The sequence below is a fragment of the Gigantopelta aegis genome, chromosome 10 (genome assembly GCF_016097555.1).
Source record: "Gigantopelta aegis isolate Gae_Host chromosome 10, Gae_host_genome, whole genome shotgun sequence".
Taxonomy (NCBI): Eukaryota; Metazoa; Mollusca; class Gastropoda; order Neomphalida; family Peltospiridae; genus Gigantopelta; species Gigantopelta aegis.
Window position 1 is genome coordinate 3374454 of NC_054708.1, and position 25055 is coordinate 3399508.

The 25055-nt window shown below is 34.8% G+C and overlaps 2 protein-coding genes across 2 annotated transcripts in view; one reads left to right on the forward strand and one right to left on the reverse strand.

Annotated features, from left to right (window-relative positions):
• The window catches only part of LOC121383053 (heparan sulfate 2-O-sulfotransferase 1-like), a 128775-nt gene extending 118968 nt beyond the window's left edge, over positions 1 to 9807 (reverse strand). Inside the window, exon 1 of the mRNA XM_041512813.1 lies at positions 8863 to 9807. Within this exon, the coding sequence (XP_041368747.1) occupies positions 8863 to 9001 (139 nt within the window). The 5' untranslated portion in view covers positions 9002 to 9807. The remainder of the gene's footprint in view (positions 1 to 8862) is intronic.
• Positions 9808 to 14197: 4390 nt separating this feature from the next.
• LOC121382808 (nucleoporin NUP188-like) overlaps positions 14198 to 25055 on the forward strand; it is a 137070-nt gene continuing 126212 nt past the window's right edge. The window contains exons 1-3 of the mRNA XM_041512428.1: positions 14198 to 14249; positions 23753 to 23810; positions 24972 to 25045. Of these exons, the coding sequence (XP_041368362.1) occupies positions 14230 to 14249; positions 23753 to 23810; positions 24972 to 25045 (152 nt within the window). The 5' untranslated portion in view covers positions 14198 to 14229. The remainder of the gene's footprint in view (positions 14250 to 23752; positions 23811 to 24971; positions 25046 to 25055) is intronic.

Below are 25055 nucleotides of genomic sequence, written 5' to 3' on the forward strand. Positions count from 1 at the left end.
CTAAAGAAAATTCTGTGAATTCTGTCAATGATCACTGAAAACCACTGTGTCCACTTCCTGTACATCCGCTTGTTCAAACTGGGAACTCTTATGTTTAAATCTCTCAAGAATATACCAACAGAGAATTTTGGCATAAGAAAATTAATTCTTAAATCTATTCTTGAAGTAATATTTAGTAAAAAAAATCATTATTGGAAATTTATTCAAAATAATGTATTGTACTTATAACATCATAATGATTTGTTTAGAAGCTTTTGTATATTGTGATATTTATTCTGATGTTTATCATCACATGTTGGTAGCAATGATACCATGTGCCCTGTGGATTTTACACTCCAGTACTGCCTCCAACCCAAAGTAAGTGCACTGCTGGACTCAACAGTTAAAAATAAATGACAGTTTGGTTACTAATGCAAGTGACATTCTACAAACTTTAAATAAGCATTTCATTAACATATCACAGACTATTGACACAAAACCTTTTACTCCCGAAAATCACACTATACTTCAGGATTATTTTAGAAACAAAATAGTAAATAACATGCCATTTAGAATACCACATATCTGTCTACACGATGTGGTAAATTATATAACAAAATTAGACTCATCAAAGGCAACCGGTTTAGACGGCACTGGGCTTGGAATATTAAAGCTTAGTAATCACACACTAGCTCCACTCATCGTACACATAATCAACTTAAGTATTGCTGATGGAACCTACCCATGTGCATTAAAAATTGCTAGAGTCACTCCAATATATAAAGGGGGTGATAAAGACAAAGCAGAGAATTACAGACCTATCTCGATTTTACCAACTATAACAAAAATATTTGAGAGGCATATCTCAAATCATCTATATAAATACTTGACTAAATATAACCTCCTACATGATGCTCAGTCTGGTTTCCGTGAAAAACATCGATAATGATAACATGGTAGGAACCATTTTCTTAAATTTAAAGAAAGCCTTCGATCTTGTAGATCATTCTATACTTCTTTATAAACTGAAGCTTCTAAATTTTTCTGATCAAAGTCTCAAATGGTTTACTTCCTATCTACAAAATCGTCAGCAGATTGTCAAAGTTGGGAACTTACAATCCTCATCACAGCAAGTACTGACCGGTGTTCCCCAAGGCTCAATTCTCGGTCCACTACTAATTATTATCTACATAAACGATATGCCCTTGTATGCCAAACACTGCTCTATTGACATGTATGCTGATGATGCAACCATGCACACATATGGTAGTAACCTAACAGAACTAGAGTTAAATTTGCAGGTGGATTTATTGGGCATTCAAAAGTGGTGCACAAATAACAATATGGCTCTTAATCTTCAGAAAACAACTTGTATGTTAGTAAGTACAACATACAAAATAGCCAGGCAGCACTCAATACAAATTACACTAAACAATGAAAAACTTAATGCAGTAAAATCGCAAAAGGTACTTGGTGTTTATATAGATGAGTCACTGACCTGGACAGTACACATTAGAAAAGTGATTTCAAAATTGGCCTCGACTATCTCACTTCTCAGGAGACTTAATATATACTTAAATCAAGCAGCCAAAACAGTTTTCTATAATGCATACGTTGTTCCAATTCTCGACTTTGCTGCTACTGTTTGGGGACACTGTGCTAAGGAAGAAGTGGTTCAAATTCTAAAAATGCAAAAACGTGCAATGAGAATAATTTTAAACAAACCATTAATAACTCCATCTAAAGACATGTTCAGGGAACTAAATATTTTACCTTTCCCTGACAGAATAAAATACCACATCGGCATAATGGTATATAAAGCACTAAATGGCTTCTCCCCAGAATACATTACATCTCTCCTTACCCCAATATCTTAAACCTGTAATTATAACCTAAGATCCTCTAATAAAAACAAACTTCAGTTACCAAGGCCTACTACTGAACTATATGAAAAATCCTTCAGTTACTCAGGTGTTCAGATATGGAGTACAATACCCCTTGATATTAGACACCAGAAGTCAGTTGCAAACTTTAAATCCAGCCTGAAACAATATCTCATGGATGTTTATTTGGCTGATTAATTTTTATTCTATATAATAATTATGTTTTGAGACTTTAGTGTCAATATTACACAACTAACAGATGTCTGTTAAATGTAAGATTTCTCTAGTCAATATGTATGTATGCATTATTATAATAGTATAGTACTTAGTATATATGTATTTTCTTTTCCAGTATTTCAATGTATTGTTGAGGGCCAAGTGGAAGATTAGCTTGTGCTAAACCTGTCACCCTCATTAAATAAAGTTATTATTATTATTATTATTATTATTATTATTATAGGGAGACCTGTATATACTGTAAACCGTGAAAAAAATGTGTGCGTATAAATTTCGTGCCGTTGACGTCCAACCTTATGTCACGAAATTAATACGCACAGACTATTTTCCAGTTTGAAGTGTTTTGTTTTGTTTGTTTTGTTTTGAAATATTTTATTGAGAATAAATTCACAAAAAGATTCACTCAACAGGCACAGCCTATACACGAGCTCTCCTTGATGGCGACTGATCGTTAATTGTTTTATGTAACTTCAATCGATGGCGACTAATCGTTTATTGTCTTATCTACCAAAGGGTGTTAACAGTTAACAACTGAAGCTGTGAGTTGTGATTCTAATACAGGTGAGGTGGGTAGGGCCTAATCCCCTCTATAGTCTCTGTACCAGGCACAATTGCTTGATGTAGGATAAAAGAATATTGATTTACAGACAGTAACTTTATAACAATTACAGTGAGCTGTCTTTTTTTTTTTTTGAGCTGTCAACGGTCGTTTGCGAAATTTACACACCGCGAACATGCGCTAAGGTATACATTCGCAAAAAAAACACGTCACAATATTAATACGGTTTACAGTAGTTAAGGCTACCTACAGAGTTTTAGCGACTCCATGGGTGGGATTGTAAGTTACAGGTGTGTCTTCCGGGTGTTTGACCCTACACAGGGGATTATTACCTGGCATACACTGCAGGGTTTGTGCACCCCGGGCTCATGTACCCTAGGCTCAAGTGACGGTGAGATAGCTCAACTGACAGCACGCATGAAGCACGGCCCTGTCAAGTAGTCCCATACCGAAATGGAAATACTACGGCTTCACCATTCATCTCATCATCATCCATGATGTTTGTATGTGTCTTGTTTGTACATATATGTAATATGTTTTGCATCCAGTTCTGTATACAGAATGTTTATATGCAATAAAGGCTTTTATCTTTATCTTTTTGTCCTATATATTATATTACCGGTAGTCATTTCCAAACAATAGCAGCAATAACAGTCTTTGTCTTTGTCGCTGTGTTAACTGATTGTGGAATTTGGAGAAGGAAAACAAATAATAAAAAAATAAAAAATACATGTGCCCAAACTGAAATTTTAACCTTTCTGAGTACAAGTCTCATTTTGTCCTGATTAGTATGTGGCTATATATATATTATTTTACCGGTAGTAATTTCCAAAAAACAGCAGAAAAAAACAGGGGCTTTGTTACCTTGTTAAATGATTGAGGCATTGTGAGAAGGAATAGAGAAGAAAAAAAAAGAAATGTGCTCAAACTGTAATTTTAACCTTTCTGAGTATGAGTGTTATTTTCTTCAGATTAGTATGTGGCTGTATGCCGTTATTCCAATTAAACATTTACCCGTACACCAGCACAGACCTGCTGAATGATCCATTACACTCTAGCTGCTCCCAATCTAATCAAGTGGCCATATTATCAGTGGTCAGGCAGAAAACAGACTTCAGCCAAGAGAAGTAGGACTCAAGTTTCCGTGATAAAATAACCCCCAATACGAAAGTTATCATATCCCCGGACTCTCTGCAGTTCAAATGGTCACCAGTACACTGACCACTGCCCAGTACAACTGACCACTATCCAACCAAGTGACCAGTATTGCGATGTGATCAACTACAAGTTATTGAATAAAACAACTCAAACTGTCAGGATTCACAATAAATTTTTCCAATCAAGATTCTCAGAGGCATACCACAATATTTTCATCACATTAGAGGGTGAGCACACCCACGCAGTTAGTGGCTACACGCAGCTAGTGGCTACACGCAGCTAGTGGCTACACGCAGCTAGTGGCTACACGCAGCTAGTGGCTACACGCAGCTAGTGGCTACATATAAATACGAATGTACAAGCGTACAGTGTTTACTAAAGTGAAATTCCTAAAATATTGTTAATGTTGGTTTATTGTTATGTATTTCTTTAATTATAGAAATCCACCTACTGAAATCACCCACAAATCGCAGGTAATTTTTTCAAGAGAAAGATCTCATCTGCAATTTAGTTCATAATTCTGTTATATTTTAATTCCATAATGCTCTAAAATCCATCTCAAACATCATAATTTTCCTCACACTATGCGAAGCCCTCACCTCACCCTGTACTATCTTTTTTTCAGCAGGCCATATTGTTTTGTTTTTTTAGCAGGACATATCTCATTAGACCAGGAACCTAATTCAATAAACTCTCGCAACTTTGCGATCTCGCAGTGCAATGCTAAAAGACTTGCAAAGAGGATGCTTTGTATTCTAGCAGAACCTAAGAGACCTTTGTGAATTAGGCCCCAGCTATCTTAAAGACAAAACAGGAGGCCATATTTTATTTCCTCTTTTAAGCCCTGGTCACATTGCTCATGATTGACTCTGTTTTTACTCATCCAAACCAATGTCCGACAATACATCAAAGGTTGTGGTAGATACTGTCCTGTCTATAGAAAATTTGATATATAAAAGAGCCCTTGCAAGTTACTCAGTAGCCTCTGTGATGCAAATAGGTTTCATCTCTTTTCAAAAAAGTGTCAAAATAGCCAAATATATTAGACACCAAACAGCTTAAGTTAATAATGTGCTATGAGGTCATTGAACAAACATTCCTTTCTTTAATTGTAAAGGTACGAGACGACCACAGCCAGTAATAGGAATCATATTCATACACAGCTAGCTCTGGGTAACAAAAAATTAAACTTAAAATTTTGCACAAACCAACATTTTTTTTTACAATAAAAAAACTATTATTACAAAATATTATTATGCCAAATTAAAATAATATTCACCAACTGTTTTCAAAATTTATAATTGGCAAATCTGGCGAGTATCAAAGAGAAGCAAAGATAGCCTTGCTAATAGTACTTTTAATAAAGCTGAACACAAAACAAGCTCTTAGAAAACACATCAAGTAAAAAAAAAAGATGAAAAATATGTCATTGATGACAGAAACCATATTTATGATTATACGCTAGCGTTTGTTATTTCACAAATGCTATTCCCTAAACACAACTCATGGCTGATAAATGCCATTTTCTGCAACAAAATTATGTTTTTATAATGTCTTCTATAATTTAATATGAACTGATTTCCCTAGATACATCAATAAAATTGCTGATGATAAAATTATGTTATTACAAAGAAATAGTTTCATGTTCATAACTGCAAAAATATACTGAACTCCACTGAAAACTCACCATCCAATTTTCAGTTGTTATTGTCTGTGTGAAGTTTCTATAAAACACACAATAACCTTTACCCAAGGTTGTATACAATGTTTGTTTTGTTTAACGACACCACTAGAGCACATTGATTTATTAACAATCGGCTGGTAGATCTATGTCAAACATTTGGTAATTTTGGTGTATAATCTTAGAGAATATAGCCATGACCTTTGATATACCAGTCATGATATTTTTTTCACACCAACACATCAGACTTGTGCGTTTTCAATGGAACTGAGTATATTTTGTTTTATAGAGGGTGTGAACCTGGGTATGGTGGGATAACTAGGATACCTAATAATTAATAGGTTGCATTGTACCAAACAAGAAAGTTCCATGCTAATAAAGAAAGAAATACACTTTTATTTGTTATACAGTTGTTAATATGCAGTTTACACCAGTAAATGGAACTGCGATTTTCATCCAAAATGAGAGTTGCTAATAAAAACAATAATTAAAGCACTTAAATTTTATGTGACCCCACTCCTTTTAAAAAAAAAAAAATTTGCAGACCTGTAGATTAAATGTGAGGTGCCACACTTTACATTGGTGTACTGCCTGGGTGTGTTGATACACTGCTTATTTCAGTTTTATTCGAAAATTGTAACATTATCGGCAAAAGGAACTGATTTAGTCAGGCTAGTTATAGTACTTATTTTCTAGCCCACCACTGAATATCACTAGCCATGGGAGTAGGGCTACAACAGCTTGCTCTGAATGTGCACGTTAAACCACTTTCCTTCCTTCCTTCATAGAGAGGTTATGCTCTGTATAGATGTTTAAAAAGCGATCGTGAACAATGTCAAGTGTTGCATGTGCATATATTATTAGAGAAAGTCATGCTTTCCATTCTGAATATTTCCTCAAACTTTTAATCTCTGTCATGAACAATTAATAATAATAATTTTATTTTAATACATGTAGTAGAATTTAGATGTTATTAAATATATCATTTGGTATTATAAAATTAAGTAGAAAACTGGATATTTAGCTACAAATTGATTTTATCTTTATAATACATACATACAAATTAATTTTAACAGTTGAATTCACCTGTTAAAATAACGACTACAATATATCATTTGGTAACATGAGAAAGAAGAAGACTGGCAATTTATCTGTGTTCACTGATTCTCATAGTCTCTCTATACCAGGAGCTTGTGTCTGTGGCAAACACAGGCTCTGTTTGTCTTAGATCGCAGATCACAATTCATCCAACATGGTAAATTCCATCAGACGCATTCCCCTAACTTGGTAAAGCAAACTGGAATAAAAAGCTTTTCATGTTCTGTAAAACCTGTCCGTTTCATCTGTCACACTAACATACCGCCAGAATACCCACGGTCATGATCCTGCATACAAACTCTCAAACAAACTTCAAACTAGACAGGTGCAAGACAAGCTACAATATTATCACATACAACAAGTTTTATAAACAATACATTTATAAGTATTTCTTAAGCCACACTTTGGTTTGCTGTGAAAGCTATTTTTAACTCAAGACGTAATTAAAGACATGTTTACATTTTTTATTATTCATTAAAAACAAAAATGAATGTTGTTTTTGTTGGAGTGATTAATGGAGCATGTAACAATCAGTGCTGTTGTCTCCAGAATATTTAATTTAAAACAAATACAATTACTTGTTTAAAAGCCATACCCACTCTCTAAAACAAATTCTGCATTTGCCATTATTATTAATGAAACAAATGTGGTCACTGTCACAGATATCCCGAGATCATTCACTAACACAACTCAGTTTTTTTAGAAAGTAGGTCAATTTCTCTACAAGCAATTTATAACCGTAAATAACATTTATAGTGGGTGAAATTGCTGCATGTGCTATATATACACACATGTAGTTAGACGAGACTGACACTATTTAAGCTTGCTACATTACAAAAATAAATTAATAAACAAACATACTATTAAATATTCAGTCCACCTGTTACATTAATTAACATTATGCCATATATTTAGTGTAAATAATGGAAAAGTGAAAACAGAGTACTAAGACAAACATGGGTGATCTCACTTTTTACAGGTGATCTCATCCAACCATAGGGGAATTACCACATTAAAGAGAACAAGGCCATTTTGCACTCATTTCATAGGTCACACTGAAAAGAATTTTGATTTGGCCAATGTTTAGATATATATATAGAATATTTGTTTTAAAATTATTTAAAAGTGGCTAATTTAAACTATATTTTAGAAGTCAAATATTAAAAGATTTAGCCACATTGTATAAAATTTAGCAATTGGCTAATTTAGCAATGGGACGGGTGAGCCTGAATTTTATACCTATTCTAGTAGTTATAAAACATAATAATATAAAACAGGGCTTATTTTCAACATAGAGCAGGCCATATTTTTTCTTAGCAGGTCATATTTTATTTCAAGTCCTGTACAGCACAACATATTTTATAACATAATTTAAACAAATAATAATAATAATAAAGAGTTGTTTTATCTGCAATTTAATATTTATTTTGGTAATTTCTCAAATTAAAACATTAATTGTTTTTATAAGTTGAACATTTTTCAAAAAGGAAGAATTCAATTGGATTTTAGGGGTCTCACCCACACCCATTTTTACATGATTGCAGCTAATATAATAACTTCTAATGATTAAATATTCAAATATTAGTGTATTGTAGTGTATTGTTTACAAGGATTGTCTGTTATTTCTTTTAAAGTGACCTGGCAAGAACAGCGAAATGACTCTTTAACTCGTTAAAACAAGGGTTGGGGGTAGGAAGTGATTTCTGCTACATAGTTTTAATCAACTCATATCATTACCATTTTCTTAATTAATATACCAATATTTAAAGCAATAATGTGAGTTAAATATTGTTGAATATGCACACCAGTCGGGAGTCCAAAAGCCTTGCCTTATCATTCCTTTAAGGAAATAAGGGATAAACTATCAAACATTGTTAAAATAGGCATGACAGTTCATTGTAATTGATTATTATTTATCTGATATTAAGATCTCCCCAATATAAAACCACTGAATAAGTGGTCGTAATAGGCGAGTTTCACCGTAATATTAATAAATGAAATGACACCAAAGTTGTAGACGTCCATTTTTAATTATTTACGGACAATTTGGGGTGAGTTGGTTTTCGGGCGTGTCGATATATCTGGGTACTTTTAAACATAATGAATTACCGTATGTTCGTTCTCGTTCTCGTTCTCATCTCTCTCTCTCTCTCTCTCTCTCTCTCTCTCTCTCTCTCTCTCTCTCTCTCTCTCTCTCTCTCTCTCTCTCTCTCTCTCTCTCTATATATATATATATATATATTTATACACACACACACACTACTTACCCAGTTTAATTCGGGCCTCATCCAGTCTGGACACTTCTGCCAAAAGATGCATACAGCCAAGAACTGCCAACACACAAACGATACCCAGTCCATTAACAACATGCCGACCCTGCATCACTCTAAGACACTGTAAACGCATCACAGCGTAGGCCTAACTACGAGGACACTCTCACCATTACTATAACAGTCGTCAACACAGTATCTGCCAACAAGGCCAATGACACAAAAATCTGACATTGATCACAACAAAATGTGATCGTGCTCCTTTAAATCTATTTACGCTTGCCCATGTTTCAGTGAGAACTTTGTCGCAGTTTGTGAAAGAGTTACGGAGAACACTTCGGCTACCTTCGGGCGATGGGTGACTAAAAACTCGAGCGTGTCTGTAACATTGTCCACGATTAGAAGTGAAAGTCTTTGAAGAAACACGTCGATGTTCCGGTAGTCTCCTCGGGATAACAGTTGTTACAGTGAAACAACTCGACAAAAGCCTCAAGTCATGTTTACTGAAGTAAAAGCGGCTGCTTTGAAGTTACGACGCATGCGCCGAGAATGCTGCTTTCTGGACGGCTGTTGTGTCGGGCGACTTCTCGGCATTCGCTCGACAACCAGCGATCTTCTCCGACTGTCGCGGAGACAAAATCGATATCACAGTGACTCATGGACATACCCCATAGCCATTTTCTATTCTTCTGTTTTAAACGTTGAAACAGTCATTTAAATATTAAATATTTAGTGAGATGATAAATTATTAAAAAAATAGTTGCTTGAGCACATTTTTCTTTTTGTGACATGATAAAAAAGAAAAAAAGAAAAAAAAAAGAAAAACACCCCACAAAAAAACCCCAACAAACATTGAACTAATTTTATGTCCAATTTAAAGTAGCATACTTAGGCCCTAGTACGTACTAAATTTAAAACTTAAAAAAAAAAACCGGTTGTTAAACGTCAATAAATTAGCCACTCAGTTGTTACAGCCGTTTTGCGAATTCAGGTTTGTATTACATTCATGAAACAATGTTATAAAAATGTAATGTATTAGCCCTTCAGATTTTGGCATTCCCAGTCTGGAGCTCCACGCGTTAAGACGTGTTTGTTTCGCTTGTGCACACTGCACGTGCTTTCGTGTGCTCGACTTGGGGGTCTTTCATTTCGTTGTTTTTGTCAGCGAAATGAAGTTTTCTACTGGGATGTATGCGGCCATTGGAACTGATTGAACGCTGGAACGCTTCTCGTTTCGACAGCCTGCACCACCAGGTTGGATTCTTTTTTAGCGAGATTCCTTGCCTCCACGTCATTTCTCCGTCTGACTGTCGACTTGTTTTTTTCGTGACTCGTATGACGGTCATTCTGCAGAACGCCACGGTTGTTCGCGTTTAGTCTCTACATGTCCGAGCCTGTCCTAGCAGCACTGGAAGATTGACCGCCCCACTCTAAGAAGAAATAGGAAGCGGGGTCGGCCCCTACTACTCTTTTTCTATACTTTACCTTGCTTTATAGTGATACCATCTCGTATCCTCCGGAGTCGGGCCCGTCCGTACCACTATACCAACCCATGACGACTAGTCTGATACTCTCTCTCGTTCAGACGGATCCGGCTTCTCAAGATCTGTATTTCAGCACAGCACTACACCTTCAACGTCTATAATAATAATAATAACTTTATTTAATGAGGGCGACAGGTTTAGCACAAGCTAATCTTCCACTTGGCCCTCAACAATACATTGAAATACTGGAAAAGAAAATACATATATACTAAGTACTATACTATTATAATAATGCATACATACATATTGACTAGAGAAATCTTACATTTAACAGACATCTATTAGTTGTGTAATATTGACACTAAATTCTCAAAACATAATTATTATATAGAATAAAAATTAATCAGCCAAATAAACATCCATGAGATATTGTTTCAGGCTGGATTTAAAGTTCGCAACTGACTTCTGGTGTCTAATATCAAGGGGTATTGTATTCCATATCTGAACACCTGAGTAACTGAAGGATTTTTTATATAGTTCAGTATGAGGCCTTAGTAGCTGAAGTTTGTTTTTGTTAGAGGATAATTTGTATTGAGTGCTGCCTGGCTATTTTATATGTTGTATTTACTAACATACAAGTTGTTTTCTGAAGATTAAGAGCCATATTGTTATTTGTGCACCACTTTTGAATGCCCAATAAATCCACCTGCAAATTTAACTCTAGTTCTGTTAGGTTACTACCATATGTGTGCATGGTTGCATCATCGGCATACATGTCAATAGAGCAGTGTTTGGTATACAAGGGCATATCGTTTATGTAGATAATAATTAGTAGTGGACCGAGAATTGAGCCTTGGGGGACACCGGTCAGTACTTGCTGTGATGAGGATTGTAAGTTCCCAACTTTGACAATCTGCTGACGATTTTGTAGATAGGAAGTAAACCATTTGAGACTTTGATCAGAAAAATTTAGAAGCTTCAGTTTATAAAGAAGTATAGAATGATTTACAAGATCGAAGGCTTTCTTTAAATCTAGGAAAATGGTTCCTACCATGTTATCATTATCGATAGACAAGATTCACGGAAACCAGACTGAGCATCATGTAGGAGGTTATATTTAGTCAAATATTTATATAGATGATTTGAGATATGCCTCTCAAATATTTTTGTTATAGTTGGTAAAATCGAGATAGGTCTGTAATTCTCTGCTTTGTCTTTATCATCCCCTTTATATATTGGAGTGACTCTAGCAATTTTTAATGCACATGTGAAGGTTCCATCAGCAATACTTAAGTTGATTATGTGTACGATGAGTGGATTACTAAGCTTTAATATTCCAGGCCCAATGCCGTCTAAACCGGTTGCCTTTGATGAGTCTAATTTTGTTATATAATTTACCACATCGTGTAGACAGATATGTGGTATTCTAAATGGCATGTTATTTACTATTTTGTTTCTAAGATAATCCTGAAGTATAGTGTGATTTTCGGGAGTAAAAGGTTTTGTGTCAATAGGCTGTGAGATGTTAATGAAATGCTCATTTAAAGTTTGTAGATGTCACTTGCATTAGTAACCAAACTGTCATTTATTTTTAACTCTGAAGGCATAGGTAACCCTGATCATTTTCGAGATAATGTTTTGAAATGATTCCATAAGAAACTTGAAGGTTTGTTATTCTGAACTGCATCTTGAAATAAATCCGTCTTAGCCTCCTTATCGACTGTCAATCTAGGGGTTTTCTTGACGGGATGCAACCCATCTCGTCCGTTTAAGCTGTGCATCCAAACGGCCTTAACGAGGCCATTCGCGTGGACATATCGATCGGACTTTAAACTTTTAGATCTGCGTTCAAAATTTTATGTCGAAATTACTTCTTTTTTTTAAAAATATTATTAAATAGTCCGATCCTTTCTTCTTTCTCTTATTTAATTTTGGACTGTCCTAAAATACTCCAAATTATATAAATATTCGGTCGAGCAGTCAATTCTTTTTTTATTTTTGGCTTGTAACCTTTTTATTTTTTTTATTTATTCTATTAATGTTTTTAGTAATTGCTATTTTCAAAATTCTGCCCATTTTCACCCCCCCCCCCCCTAATCTTATCTTATCGGAGGTCGGACTCGGGATGGGCGTGTTCGAAACCCTAGTGGTATATGGGCACGTTAAACTAGTTATCATCATCAGATTTTGGAACAGTTTAAATATAAAAAGGGAATGACTTTAGCGTTACAAAATATTATATGGGATCAAGTTGTACTGTAACAAAAATAGCCCGATTTTGCATTACGTAATTGTTGAAGAGCAACTAAAGACGGCAAATGATAAAATAATTTCGGATTGTGTGTAACATATTTCCAATTAATTATACCAAAACCGATTCTCACGCGTACATGCTGGTTAGCAAAGTTTAAACGTTTTTTGTTTATTTTTACGACATTACTAAAGCACATTGATTTATTAATCATCGGCTATTGGATGATAAAACATTTGGTAATTTTGACATATAGTCTAACATGTTTCCATTAGTAGCAAAGGATATTTTATATGCACCATTCCACATACATGATAGTACATACCACGGCCTTTGATATACCAGTCGTGGTGCACTGGCAAACCTGTACGTTCTAGTGGTTTTGCTATTAATTGTAAATTAACTGGGTGAATCGTATCATATATATTTATTGCAGGTAGGTCTATACATTTCACATTTGGAAGTGTGTGCACAAAATAAAGCATTAAAACGTTGCAAAGAATCAGTACAAAAACATATATTAGGAAAATATCAATACATTAATTACGGAACCAGATTACTAACCGAAATACTGTAATACGATTTTACGTTTTATTTTTTATCTTAAACAACAAATACATGATCTATAAAATTTAAGACTACATAATAAACGACACACGTGCTGAAACGTCTTTGGTCAAAATAATTTAATTGGGTACAATATTTCACGCGAACCATTGTTCTGTTCGCGTGTCGGTTACGCTACTTTAAATCCTTGCATAGGCCTACTATATTAAGCTCTGAAATTAGAAGATCCCCGCTGAAATACAACAAAAATTAAAAATTTAACGCTAAATACTTCTACATTGATAATTTTCGAGTTCGCCGATAACAAATATATTTTCCATAGTAACCACTATACACACTATATATAAAGAAACCCGACAGCACCCCCTTTCGATAATGTTTCTCGGATGTATAGTAGTGTGTTTGTGTGTGCGTGTCTGTGTGTGTGTGTCAATGTGTGTGTGTGTGTGTGCGTGTGTGTATATATATATGTATATATATATGTGTATGTATGTGTGTGTGTGTGTGTGTGTGAATGTGTGTGTGTGTTGGGTGTGTGTGTGTATGTGTGTGAATGTGTGTGTTGGGTGTGTATGTGTGTGTTGGGTGTGTGTGTATATGTGTCTGTGTGTGTGTGTGTGTCTCTGTGTGTGTGTGCGTGTTGGGTGTTTTTGTGTGTTGGGTGTATGTGTATGTGTGTATCTCTAAATATAATATAATAAAAATATGACTGTCCCAAATTTAGGTTTTCGACGCCATATAACCGTAAATAAAATGTGTTGAGTGCGTCGTTAAATAATACATTTCCTTCCTCAATATATATATATATTTTTTTATGGGGGGAGGGGGGATGGGAGCGGGCCAGTGGGGACCCTCCTTAGACCCGCCACTGGATTGATTGGGTTACATAACTATAATTCATGCAATTGATACCTAGATACAAAAAAAACCCCCAAACATGCGAGTCATCTTCCAGTTACCTAATTTAAAAAAATATATTGTCTCCAGAAATCATGTGAACTAGGCCGATAGTCGAATGAAGGATCGCAGATATATGAAGGTAGAATTTATTTTTACGGAAGAATGGCGGCAGGTGTAGATAGGTAAGAATTGTAGGCTCATTTTGAAGTATCTAAACGTTTATCGCGATATACACACTGCTGGCTAAAAAGAGTATGTTTAAATAACACTACCTTTTCAATTTCAACTTAGTCTTGGAACGTTTTTAATTTCAAGACGAATTCTAAAGTTTGTATCTAGTTAGGATCTGTTTTCGATGGTTACATATTGTCATAATACACTCTAAAGTCCGAACCACATTGTTAACAACCATGATAAATTATTCTCCTATCTTTAATTACCATTAGAATTTCCCCACACTTTGTCCAGACAGAAATCTTGAAAAAAACTTGGAAAGAGTTAGATGCATACCCCTCTATGTCAAAGGCTCTAAAGACTACGGTCAACGACATTCACCATTTTACACCCTTGTTTTGGCTTCGTACACAGTAAATATAACATATCTTACTGTAAATGTTTTAATTTTGTGCCAGCTGCCATTTTGCCTTTATAATTATGGAATACATTTTAAAAGAAGTGAAAGAATATGGCGTAATCTAACGACATAACATGAGCTATGGTACAAAACTGAAAGCAATCATGACGACATCATATTAATTACGTGACCAGGGCCGTAGCTAGGATTTTTTGTTTGGGAGGGCAGCTGAGTAGTTAATAATCTAAAACTCCTTAAACAGTTATGAAAAGAATTTTCTTTAAGTTTCTATAATGCTTTCTGGATTTTTTGCCCCCTGCACTAGCTACGGCCCTGGTGGCATACTTTAGAGCCTTCCATTCCTCTTGAAGAGTATTCCATAAAAATAAAATGGCAGACATCAAAAAAGTACATGCTTTTTGTCCTAAGAGATCTTAGTTCACCAAGGTAAACATCTACGGTCCGGGTTTTTTAACATTTTGATATTTATTGGACCTCCGTTGTTTACAAGTTTAATAGCAAAAACAAGCGTGTGTTTTCCGCCCAGATTTCAGGCGGAATCGATACAACCATGGAATTAATTATTTCGTGGCGAAATATGAGATGTACCAATAAATATAAACACTTACTGTATAAAGAAAACTTCCTGAGTTATGTTTTACTCATAAATAGACAGTTTATCCAAATAGTAATCCTGCATTAATCCAATTTTCAGTTACTAACAAAATCTCGAATATTCCCGCCAACCATTATAAGCACATTAAAAATGTGATTGAAAACTGTTGGCGGAAGGGATTATTTTGACAATTATTCATCTCAGGTTCACGAGTGTCTTCCACAATATACAATATTTAATGGAATATCACGTTTAACAACAATAATAATAATATAAAATAAATAATAATAAATAAACTAATTAATTAATATTTTTTGAAAAATCAATAAATAATTAATAATAATATATAAATAATAATATAATAATAAATTACTGCATAATATTAATAATTATAATAAATAAATAAATAAATTATTGATTTAATAAAAATAATAATAAATTAATTTAATTATTAACTAAATAAAAACGTGCTTTTTTCATTTATAAATGTTTCCTTTACACACACATACATGCACACCTTTTTCCCAGAACTTGCTATAAAAGATTAATAGAAATATTATGAAAGATTAATGAAACTATTATAATCAAATATTTTTTAGGATGGGGGCTGTGCAGGTTAATTAAAAAATATTTATAATAATATATTTTTTAAACTGAATAAAAACCTTAAAATAAGTTCTTATAACCAGTAATTATAACTAAAAAATTAAAACAAAAAAGAACAAAAATTAATAATAAATAAATAAATAAATAAATAAAACCCTTAAATAGCTAATGACCTGCAATAATAATTAAACAAAGATTTTTTAGTATTTAAAGAAAAAAAAAGAGAGAGAGAAAAACCTTTGAAACACATGTAACCAATGGCCTGTAATAATAATATTAAGAAAACGGAAATAATAAGTTTTAAAAAAGTAAATAAATGAAAGCCTTAAAATAAGTAATGACCTGTACTGACAATAATTATTTTTTTAATAATAATAAAAAAGAATAATACCCCCCCCCCAAAACACACACCCCCCCAAAAAAAACACCCAACAAAACAACCCAACAACAACAAACAAACAAACAAAAAAACCTCCAAACTTTAATGGCATAAATATTAATAATGCATATAATGCAACCCACACAAATCACATATATTGAAACAAAATGAATAATCAGTTTATCTTGATGAACTAAGGAGATCTTAGCAAAGATGAGATAGGTGACATGTTTAGTAGGATGCGGATTTTGTGTCATTGTGATGTTTTTTTTTTACAATTTCTGTCTGGACAAAATGTGGATAAAATCTCCAGTGAAACATTGGGGTGTTTAGAGGGTTGAATTTTAGAATACAGAGTTATTTCCTTTGACATCGGCATCAAATTTGTAAAATTCTGGAAAGGAACAAATCTGAGAATTGCCATATGAATGTAACTGTCAGACTAATAATAATGTTGCTATATCCCAATTTTTTAATGTATCTTTCTTATTTATTAACCAACATTAAAACATAAATAAAAACAACAAATTTTAAAGATAATTTAGTTTTTACCACAATTAAGGTTGCCTATGTTTAGCCGGTGGTGACCGAGACTTTTTTGTTCTTTCTTAACAAAATTCAGTGTGCGTATTTCTTGCTTCTATTGCAGAAAAGATAACACTTTCTGTTTGTATTTAGTGTATAATATACAAATTAAGTCACGTGTGTATTTCACTCTAAATTTAGTTGTTTCTAGCAGTTTTCTCTCTGTGTATCAGTATTTCATTATCAAAGCGCAATGACCAAAAATCAAAGGTGGAAACTCTAATGTGTGAGTATCTGATCTTTTTGAAAACAATTGATTATTAATTACTCTGATGTCTGCTAAGCTGGGCTGAGACAGCAGAAGTCGGTGACCCTTGACGTAACACTGGATGCTGCACGGCCAGGCCCGAGGACAGATTTTCAAAGTGGGGGGGCTAATTTTTATGGTTGTTCTATCGTATCGTCAGGTTTCCGTATTAGCATTATAAGAAATTTTAAAGTCCCAAAAGAAAAACTGGCGAAAAAAGGTGGAGTGAGCCCACCCTAGTCCCCCGGCTCCCCCGGCTCCTACGGGCCTGACAGCACAAATTCCAGTCAGCGTTGTTTTCTGGTAGTTGTGTTTTCGTTAAGTTGATTCTTGAAATTCATTCGTTTACACTACGCCGGTTTGTTCAGGTTAATTAATTAAAGATTTAACATTTTTGAACCAAAAATCAGTCCGGTTTCCAAAATGGACAGGTTCGGGTTTTATCAGGTTTTTAATGCATGGTTTAAGATACTAGGTTTAAGTAAGAGAATATTCCGTCGGGACCATGAAATTTGACCGGTTTTGACAGGATTTCGGTATGTTCAGAGTGTGGTTTAGACAGGATTTGGGTACAGTCAGGGTCCAGTTTAGACAGGATTTTGGTATGTTCAGGGTCCGGTTTAGACAGGTTTCACTGTATCAGTAATTAAACGTCGGAGAATAATTTATCATAGTGGTTCAGACTTTAGTTCCCCCATTAAGACATTACTAAAAAACATATAGCTATACTTTTAAAATCCTGAAGCAGGTCTCATTTATAGCTAATGGTATGTAGTTTATGTGTGCCATATTTAATTATCCACCAGAAAAAAGTCCTTTGGAAATTTATTTTCAATTATACATGGACCATATCTTGCATACAGATGCGTACAGGACCATCAAACCTGAACTTGTAGGAACAACTTGGGAGAGTTGTGTGTTGCTTACTATTACTAGGTCACTGTGACCTACTTTTCAGGGTCTACTGCACATAACAGTAAATCCTTATCTGGACCATATCTTGCATACAGATGCATACAGGACCATCAAACCTCACATGTAGGAACCACTTGGGATAGCAGTGTGTTGCTTACGATTACTAGGTTTACTGCACATAACAGTAAATCCTTGTCCAGACCATATCTTGCAAATGCATACAGAAACATCAAACCTTGGTCCAAAACAAACTGTTCATCCATCCCATTGCAAAAATGTCACATAATTAGAATTGAATCATACCCGTAACACATTAATTAAAATCTATAGTTTTCCCTCAAACTCTTGACTGGCATATAATGTACCTCACCAGTACTTTTGTTAATATTATTGTTTTATTGGGAGGGTGCATCAAACCGTTAAGTAATGCCATAAATCAAGTAAGTTTATTATTAACATTGCTGACTGAAAAACAACATGTATTTCATGACAATAATTACTCCCACAATTGTCACACGACCATGCCATATGACAGTGAACACAAGTCATGGACCACAGAATCTTTTGCTTCTGTGTCTAGGGGAAACTGGGATTAAACATGCCTTAATGAGTTTATGTTTTGCTATCTGGTGCAGCAATATCTTGTTACACATTGAATTCCTGTTATGTTATATCAGTGCTCAGTTATTTTTGCATGACATGGAAGACGTTAACATTGCAATTGTGATTACCATGTCTGTCATACTTAAAGGAAAAAAAAAAAAAGCACATGTCTATTTGTTGTCAGTATTGTTAAAATCAATACATGGTACAACTGGACAAAAAAGATGACTTCGGCTTATACACATGGCCGATGATTTTGTACTTGATATTTAGGGTCAAGAAGTCGGCTTATATAAGGAGTCGGCTAATACACAGCAATATATGGTACATTTATAAAGAGAGAACCTCACCTTCCTAACCCAAAAACTAACCCTAACCCTAACAATGTGGAGCTAATGCATGGATATTTTACCACTTTTTCATTCCTACATATATGACATGTAAAATAAAATCATACTAGCTGACCAAATTCAAACATGTCAAGTTAGTAATTCCATTCATGGATTTTAAACTCTTATTTAACGTTTTTAGTTGGAGAATTCACTTTCATTCACATATAACATAAAATGACCCAAATAGTAATAGTATAAAGAAAGAAAGAAATGTTTTATTTAACGACGCACTCAACATACTTTATTTACTGTTATATGGTGTCAGACATATCGTTTAGGACCACACAGATATGAGAGAGGAAACCTGCTGTTGCCACTTCATGGGCTACTCTTTTCGATTAGTAGCAAGGGATCTTTTATATGGACCATCCCACAGACAGGGTAGTACATACTACAACCTTTGATATACCAGTCGTGATGCACTGGCTGGAACGAGAAATAGCCCAATGGGCCCACCGACCGCGAATCAGGCTAAACATAGGGGCTGAATAAGCATAGGGTCTGGAAATTTGTCTAAAATCAATTAAAAGTAGGGTGCGGAATTAGCATAGGGTGTGGAATTTTTTTTTAAAACCAACGAGTAGAGTGCGGAATTAGCATAGGGTCTGGAAATGTAGCTAGATTGTAAAAATTGACTAGTAATGAAAACAGAATTTGGTTGCACGTAAAAATAAAAATAAGTGTTTTGGAAATAACAAAAATATACTATTATTTAATTTAGAAAACAAGCGGCTCAGAAATAAATAACTTGTATAGTGGAATAATCAGTATGATATTTATTAGTCGGTCTGTTCTGTGCTAGTAACAGTATAGTGGAATAATCAGTATGATATTTATTAGTCTGTTCTGTGCTAGTAACAGTATAGTGGAATAATCAGTATGATATTTATTAGTCTGTCTGTTCTGTGCTAGTAACAGTATAGTGAAATAAACAGTATGATATTTATTAGTCTGTTCTGTGCTAGTAACAGTATAGTGAAATAATCAGTATGATATTTATTAGTCTTGTTTGTTCTGTGCTGTCAGGGAACATTTTGTTTTCAAAGTCTTGATTAGTGATATTTTCTAGTCAGTTGAAAATTGATTAGCAATTATTGTTTAAAAAGTTTTAAAATTGTGTAGCGATTTCTGAAACTTCAGTAGCGAATCATGACATGATACTGAACTAAATGTTCCCTGGCTTAACAGTTAGAATATGATTGTAATAACTGAATACCTACATATATAAGATGAAAGTCTTTATGTCTCGTCCAGTTTCAGCAGCAGAACTCTGTAACAGTTAGAATATGAAAAAATCCGGAAAGCATTATAGAAACTTAAAGAAAATCTCTTCTTGACTATTTAAGGAGTTTTCGACTATTAACTACTCAGTTGCCCCCCCCAAAAAAAATCCTAGCTACGGCCCTGGAATACCTTCATATATAAAATGAAAGTCTTTATGTCTCGTCCAGTTTCAGCAGCAGAACTCTGTGGCAGTTAGAATATGATTGTAATAACTGAATACCTACATATATAAGATGAAAGTCTTTATGTCTCGTCCAGTTTCAGCAGCAGAACTCTGTAACAGTTAGAATATGAAAAAATCCGGAAAGCATTATAGAAACTTAAAGAAAATCTCTTCTTGACTATTTAAGGAGTTTTCGACTATTAACTACTCAGTTGCCCCCCAAAACAAAAAATCCTAGCTACGGCCCTGGAATACCTTCATATATAAAATGAAAGTCTTTATGTCTCGTCCAGTTTCAGCAGCAGAACTCTGTGGCAGTTAGAATATGATTTTAATAACTGAATACCTACATATAAAATGAAAGTCTTTATGCCTCATCCAGTTTCAGCAGCAGAACTCTGTAACAGTTAGAATATGATTGTAATAACTGAATACCTGTATATAAGATGAAAGTCTTTGGACCGATTTCATATGTCTAGGTTATCGGTGGGTTTTGGAAACATGGTTTAAACCTAGGTTAAACCTTGGGTCATGTTTACTGTGCATTTCACATGTCTGGTTTTCAGTAATCCTAGTTTAACACTGGGTTACAATTGTATTGCTTGTTTAAACCTGCCCTTGAGGTGGTTTTTCGCTGGGTTTGCTCAAAGTAACTTTTTTTCATGGATAATTTTGGCAGCAAAATTGTGTTTTACGTCAGTATTGCAGAACCATGAAATGTGAACGTATTTTAGAGATCATTTGAAGCCACTACAGAAACAGTGGCATAGCCAGGGGTGGGTGGGTGCAGGGGGGCCATGCCCTCCCCCCCCCCCCTCCAATCCCGGCAAAATTAGGGGTGATCAGTGGCGTACTCAATACCATTGTTTACTTGGCTGCCAGGTGCCGCCCCCCCCCCCCCCCCAGTACAAAATCCTGCCTATGCAGTCATTGGTTTGTAAGCGTCAAAACATCCAGTAATATTGTACGTCACAACACTGCATAATATTTCTCATTGAGAAAATACGGAAAATATTTTCCCTGTTATGAGTGGTCACTGGGGGTAATAAATATAGTTATTTATTAAATTAGTAAAAATAAAAAATTTCTTCATGGTGTATGAACTGCACAAAAACAGGAAGTACTAGTAATGGACGTTGATCGGTTACCACCGGTATCAAAGCAATAAACGTCTCATAGACTGCAGTCTTATAATGAAGGAAGGAAGGAAACTGTATTTTACGTGCCCCTATCCACAGAGGTTCAGGCACGCCCACTTCGGATTTAGCCTCTGACTTCGCCAGTGACCAACTCCGGAGCAGGGGGGCTTATAATGACACACTTTTGTGTTTGTCTCGTCTTAATAAAGGGGGAACAAGGCGTTATCTCGGTGCACTCAGGCGTACGCGTCCCATCTTTTGTTTTTTTTAATATTATGTTAGAATTAAAGGGAAACGCCAATAACAAAACGTTTATTCATTATTACCAACAGCTATGTAGGGTTCTGTAAGCATTTTTTCATTATTACCAACAGCTATGTAGGGTTCTGTAAGCATTTGACATGGATTATAACTAATATTGTGAGTAAAATGATGGAAATACATGGTGAAATGTTTTCAGGCCAGCTCATTTTCCCAAATATGTCCATCATTTTTGACAGAATGTGAAGGTTTGCTCCACATTTGGAGGAGGGGGGAGGGGAGGAGGTAGCTAATCTTCCATCTCGAACGCGAATGCTAATAATATACCGGTAATGAGTTTCAACTACAAAGTGATGAAGTATAAGCTATTCCTCGCTTATGTCCCTTTCCAAATTTGCGGGTAACCCATGTAAAAATCGTGGTTTTGTAAACACGGGTAAAAAACACACGTGAAATGCACCACGGGTGTATGTCTTGGTCTAGTTTTTCAATGTTTTATGTAAACCAGTGTTAAACCTAGGTTTTGATATAACCCGGTGTTTTGAAACCCAGACATATGAAATCGGCCCATAATGTCTCGTCCAGTTTCAGCAGCAGAACTCTGTGGCAGTTAGAATATGATTGTAATTACTGAATACCTACATATAAGATGAAAGTCTTTATGTCTCATCCAGTTTCAGCAGCAGAACTCTGTAACAGTTAGAATATGATTGTAATTACTGAATACCTACATATAAGATGAAAGTCTTTATGTCTCGTCCAGTTTCAGCAGCAGAACTCTGTAACAGAATATGATTGTAATAACTGAATACATGGCTGTAGCTAGCGGCGGGGGGGGGGGAGCAGTTGCCCCCCCTGAAAAAAGCCGGAAAGCATTATAAAAACTTAAAGAAAATTCTCTTCTTGACTGTTTAAGGAGTTTTCGACTTAACTACTCAGTTGCCCCCCCCCCCCCCCCCCAAACAAAATCCTAGCTACGGCCCTGGAATACCTACATTTATAAAATGAAAGTCTTTATGTCTCGTCCAGTTTCAGCAGCAGAACTCTGTGGCAGTTAGAATATGATTGTAATAACTGAATACCTACATATAAGATGAAAGTCTTTATGTCTTGTCCAGTTTCAGCAGCAGAACTCTGTGGCAGTTAGAATATGATTGTAATAACTGAATACCTACATATAAGATGAAAGTCTTTATGTCTCGTCCAGTTTCAGCAGCAGAACTCTGTGGCAGTTAGAATATGATTGTAATAACTGAATACCTACATATATAAAATGAAAGTCTTTATGTCTCGTCCAGTTTCAGCAGCAGAACTCTGTGGCAGTTAGAATATGATTGTAATAACTGAATACCTACATATAAGATGAAAGTCTTTATGTCTCGTCCAGTTTCAGCAGCAGAACTCTGTAACAGTTAGAATATGATTGTAATAACTGAATACCTACATATAAAATGAAAGTCTTTATGTCTCGTCCAGTTTCAGCAGCAGAACTCTGTAACAGTTAGAATATGATTGTAATAACTGAATACCTACATATAAAATGAAAGTCTTTATGTCTCGTCCAGTTTCAGCAGCAAAACTCTGTGGCAGTTAGAATATGATTGTAATAACTGAATACCTACATATAAGATGAAAGTCTTTATGTCTCGTCCAGTTTCAGCAGCAGAACTCTGTAACAGTTAGAATATGATTGTAATAACTGAATACCTACATATAAAATGAAAGTCTTTATGTCTCGTCCAGTTTCAGCAGCAGAACTCTGTGGCAGTTAGAATATGATTGTAATAACTGAATACCTACATATAAGATGAAAGTCTTTATGTCTCGTCCAGTTTCAGCAGCAGAACTCTGTAACAGTTAGAATATGATTGTAATAACTGAATACCTACATATAAAATGAAAGTCTTTATGTCTCGTCCAGTTTCAGCAGCAGAACTCTGTGGCAGTTTATCAGTGGTACTGGAGTATTGAGACCAAAGGTAAGACATTTATACCGTATTACAAACACCACAGAGTTTACAAGCTACTTATGATGTACTTATTCTTGAATGGTTCATTCAGTTCATAGAAATCATATGGAATTTGCAATTATTAATTAGCAGCTCACCTTTATGAAAAATCTTACCTATCACTTAAAGTCCGACTCACCTTAAGTTGAAGTGTATTTTGTATTTCTGTGTTTTAAATTAGTTTTTATACAGAAGTCGAATACACATTTTGTGCAGTATGAGTGATATAAATCAAAGCATATTTTACTTAGAAGAACAGAAAAAGAGGCACAACAGAATGACTAGTTACAACAAAAGATCTCTGTACTTTAAACTAATATATATATATACAATGTATAATAGGCTGTGTGTCTATCCATCTGTCTGTCCCATATAGTTTTCCGGACCTTTTTTTTTTTTTTACAATGCCTCAAGATATTGAGCTGAAATATTGTGTATTGCTTTAAAGATATCGTGTTCTGTTACAGATCAAGTTTGACTCTCATGGCAATTTACCCATTTTGTCACAGAGTTATGGCCCTTGAACTTGGGAGCTATGACAATTAATTTTCCAGACTGTGTTACCCCCCAATGCCTCACGATAGATACTGAGCTAAAATTTTGTGTATAGCTTTATCATGTACTGAACCATTACATAACAAATTTAACTTTTATGTTAAGTTACCCATTTGTCACAGAGTTATGGCTTTTGAACTAAGGAGGTACACAAATTTGTTGAGCTTAGTAGGGGACATGTATTGTTTTAGCAGTACTCCCAGAATCCTCGTTTTAGGTCCAAAATGTTTGGTCTGATTCTTGATCTGAATTGTCAGTTTTGTGCAAGCTACATCTCTGACCTATTTACTTTTGCCCGTGGACTGCCTCAGGTATGTGGTGGCTCTCTGTGCATCATTTGTGTCGGCTGGCATTCAATAGCCAACTCGGAACTGGTAGTAGTACGGACCAGGGGAATCTCACTGTCTAATTAAACCAAAGCAAGTTGACAAGTAAAACTGGTTCACTTGGACAAAGGTAGATGAATTTATTGTAGCATTATGAAACTCAAAAGAAATTAAATTCAACATTCGATAATAATAATGTTGTCACAATATATTTATTTTATGCGCAAACATTTTATTGTTTATTTTTCAGGAATTGATTAAAAGTGAACTGGAAATTAACAGAGAGAAAATTTTCAATGGGCTGAAATATTACAAGAAGCAAAGGTATGATTTT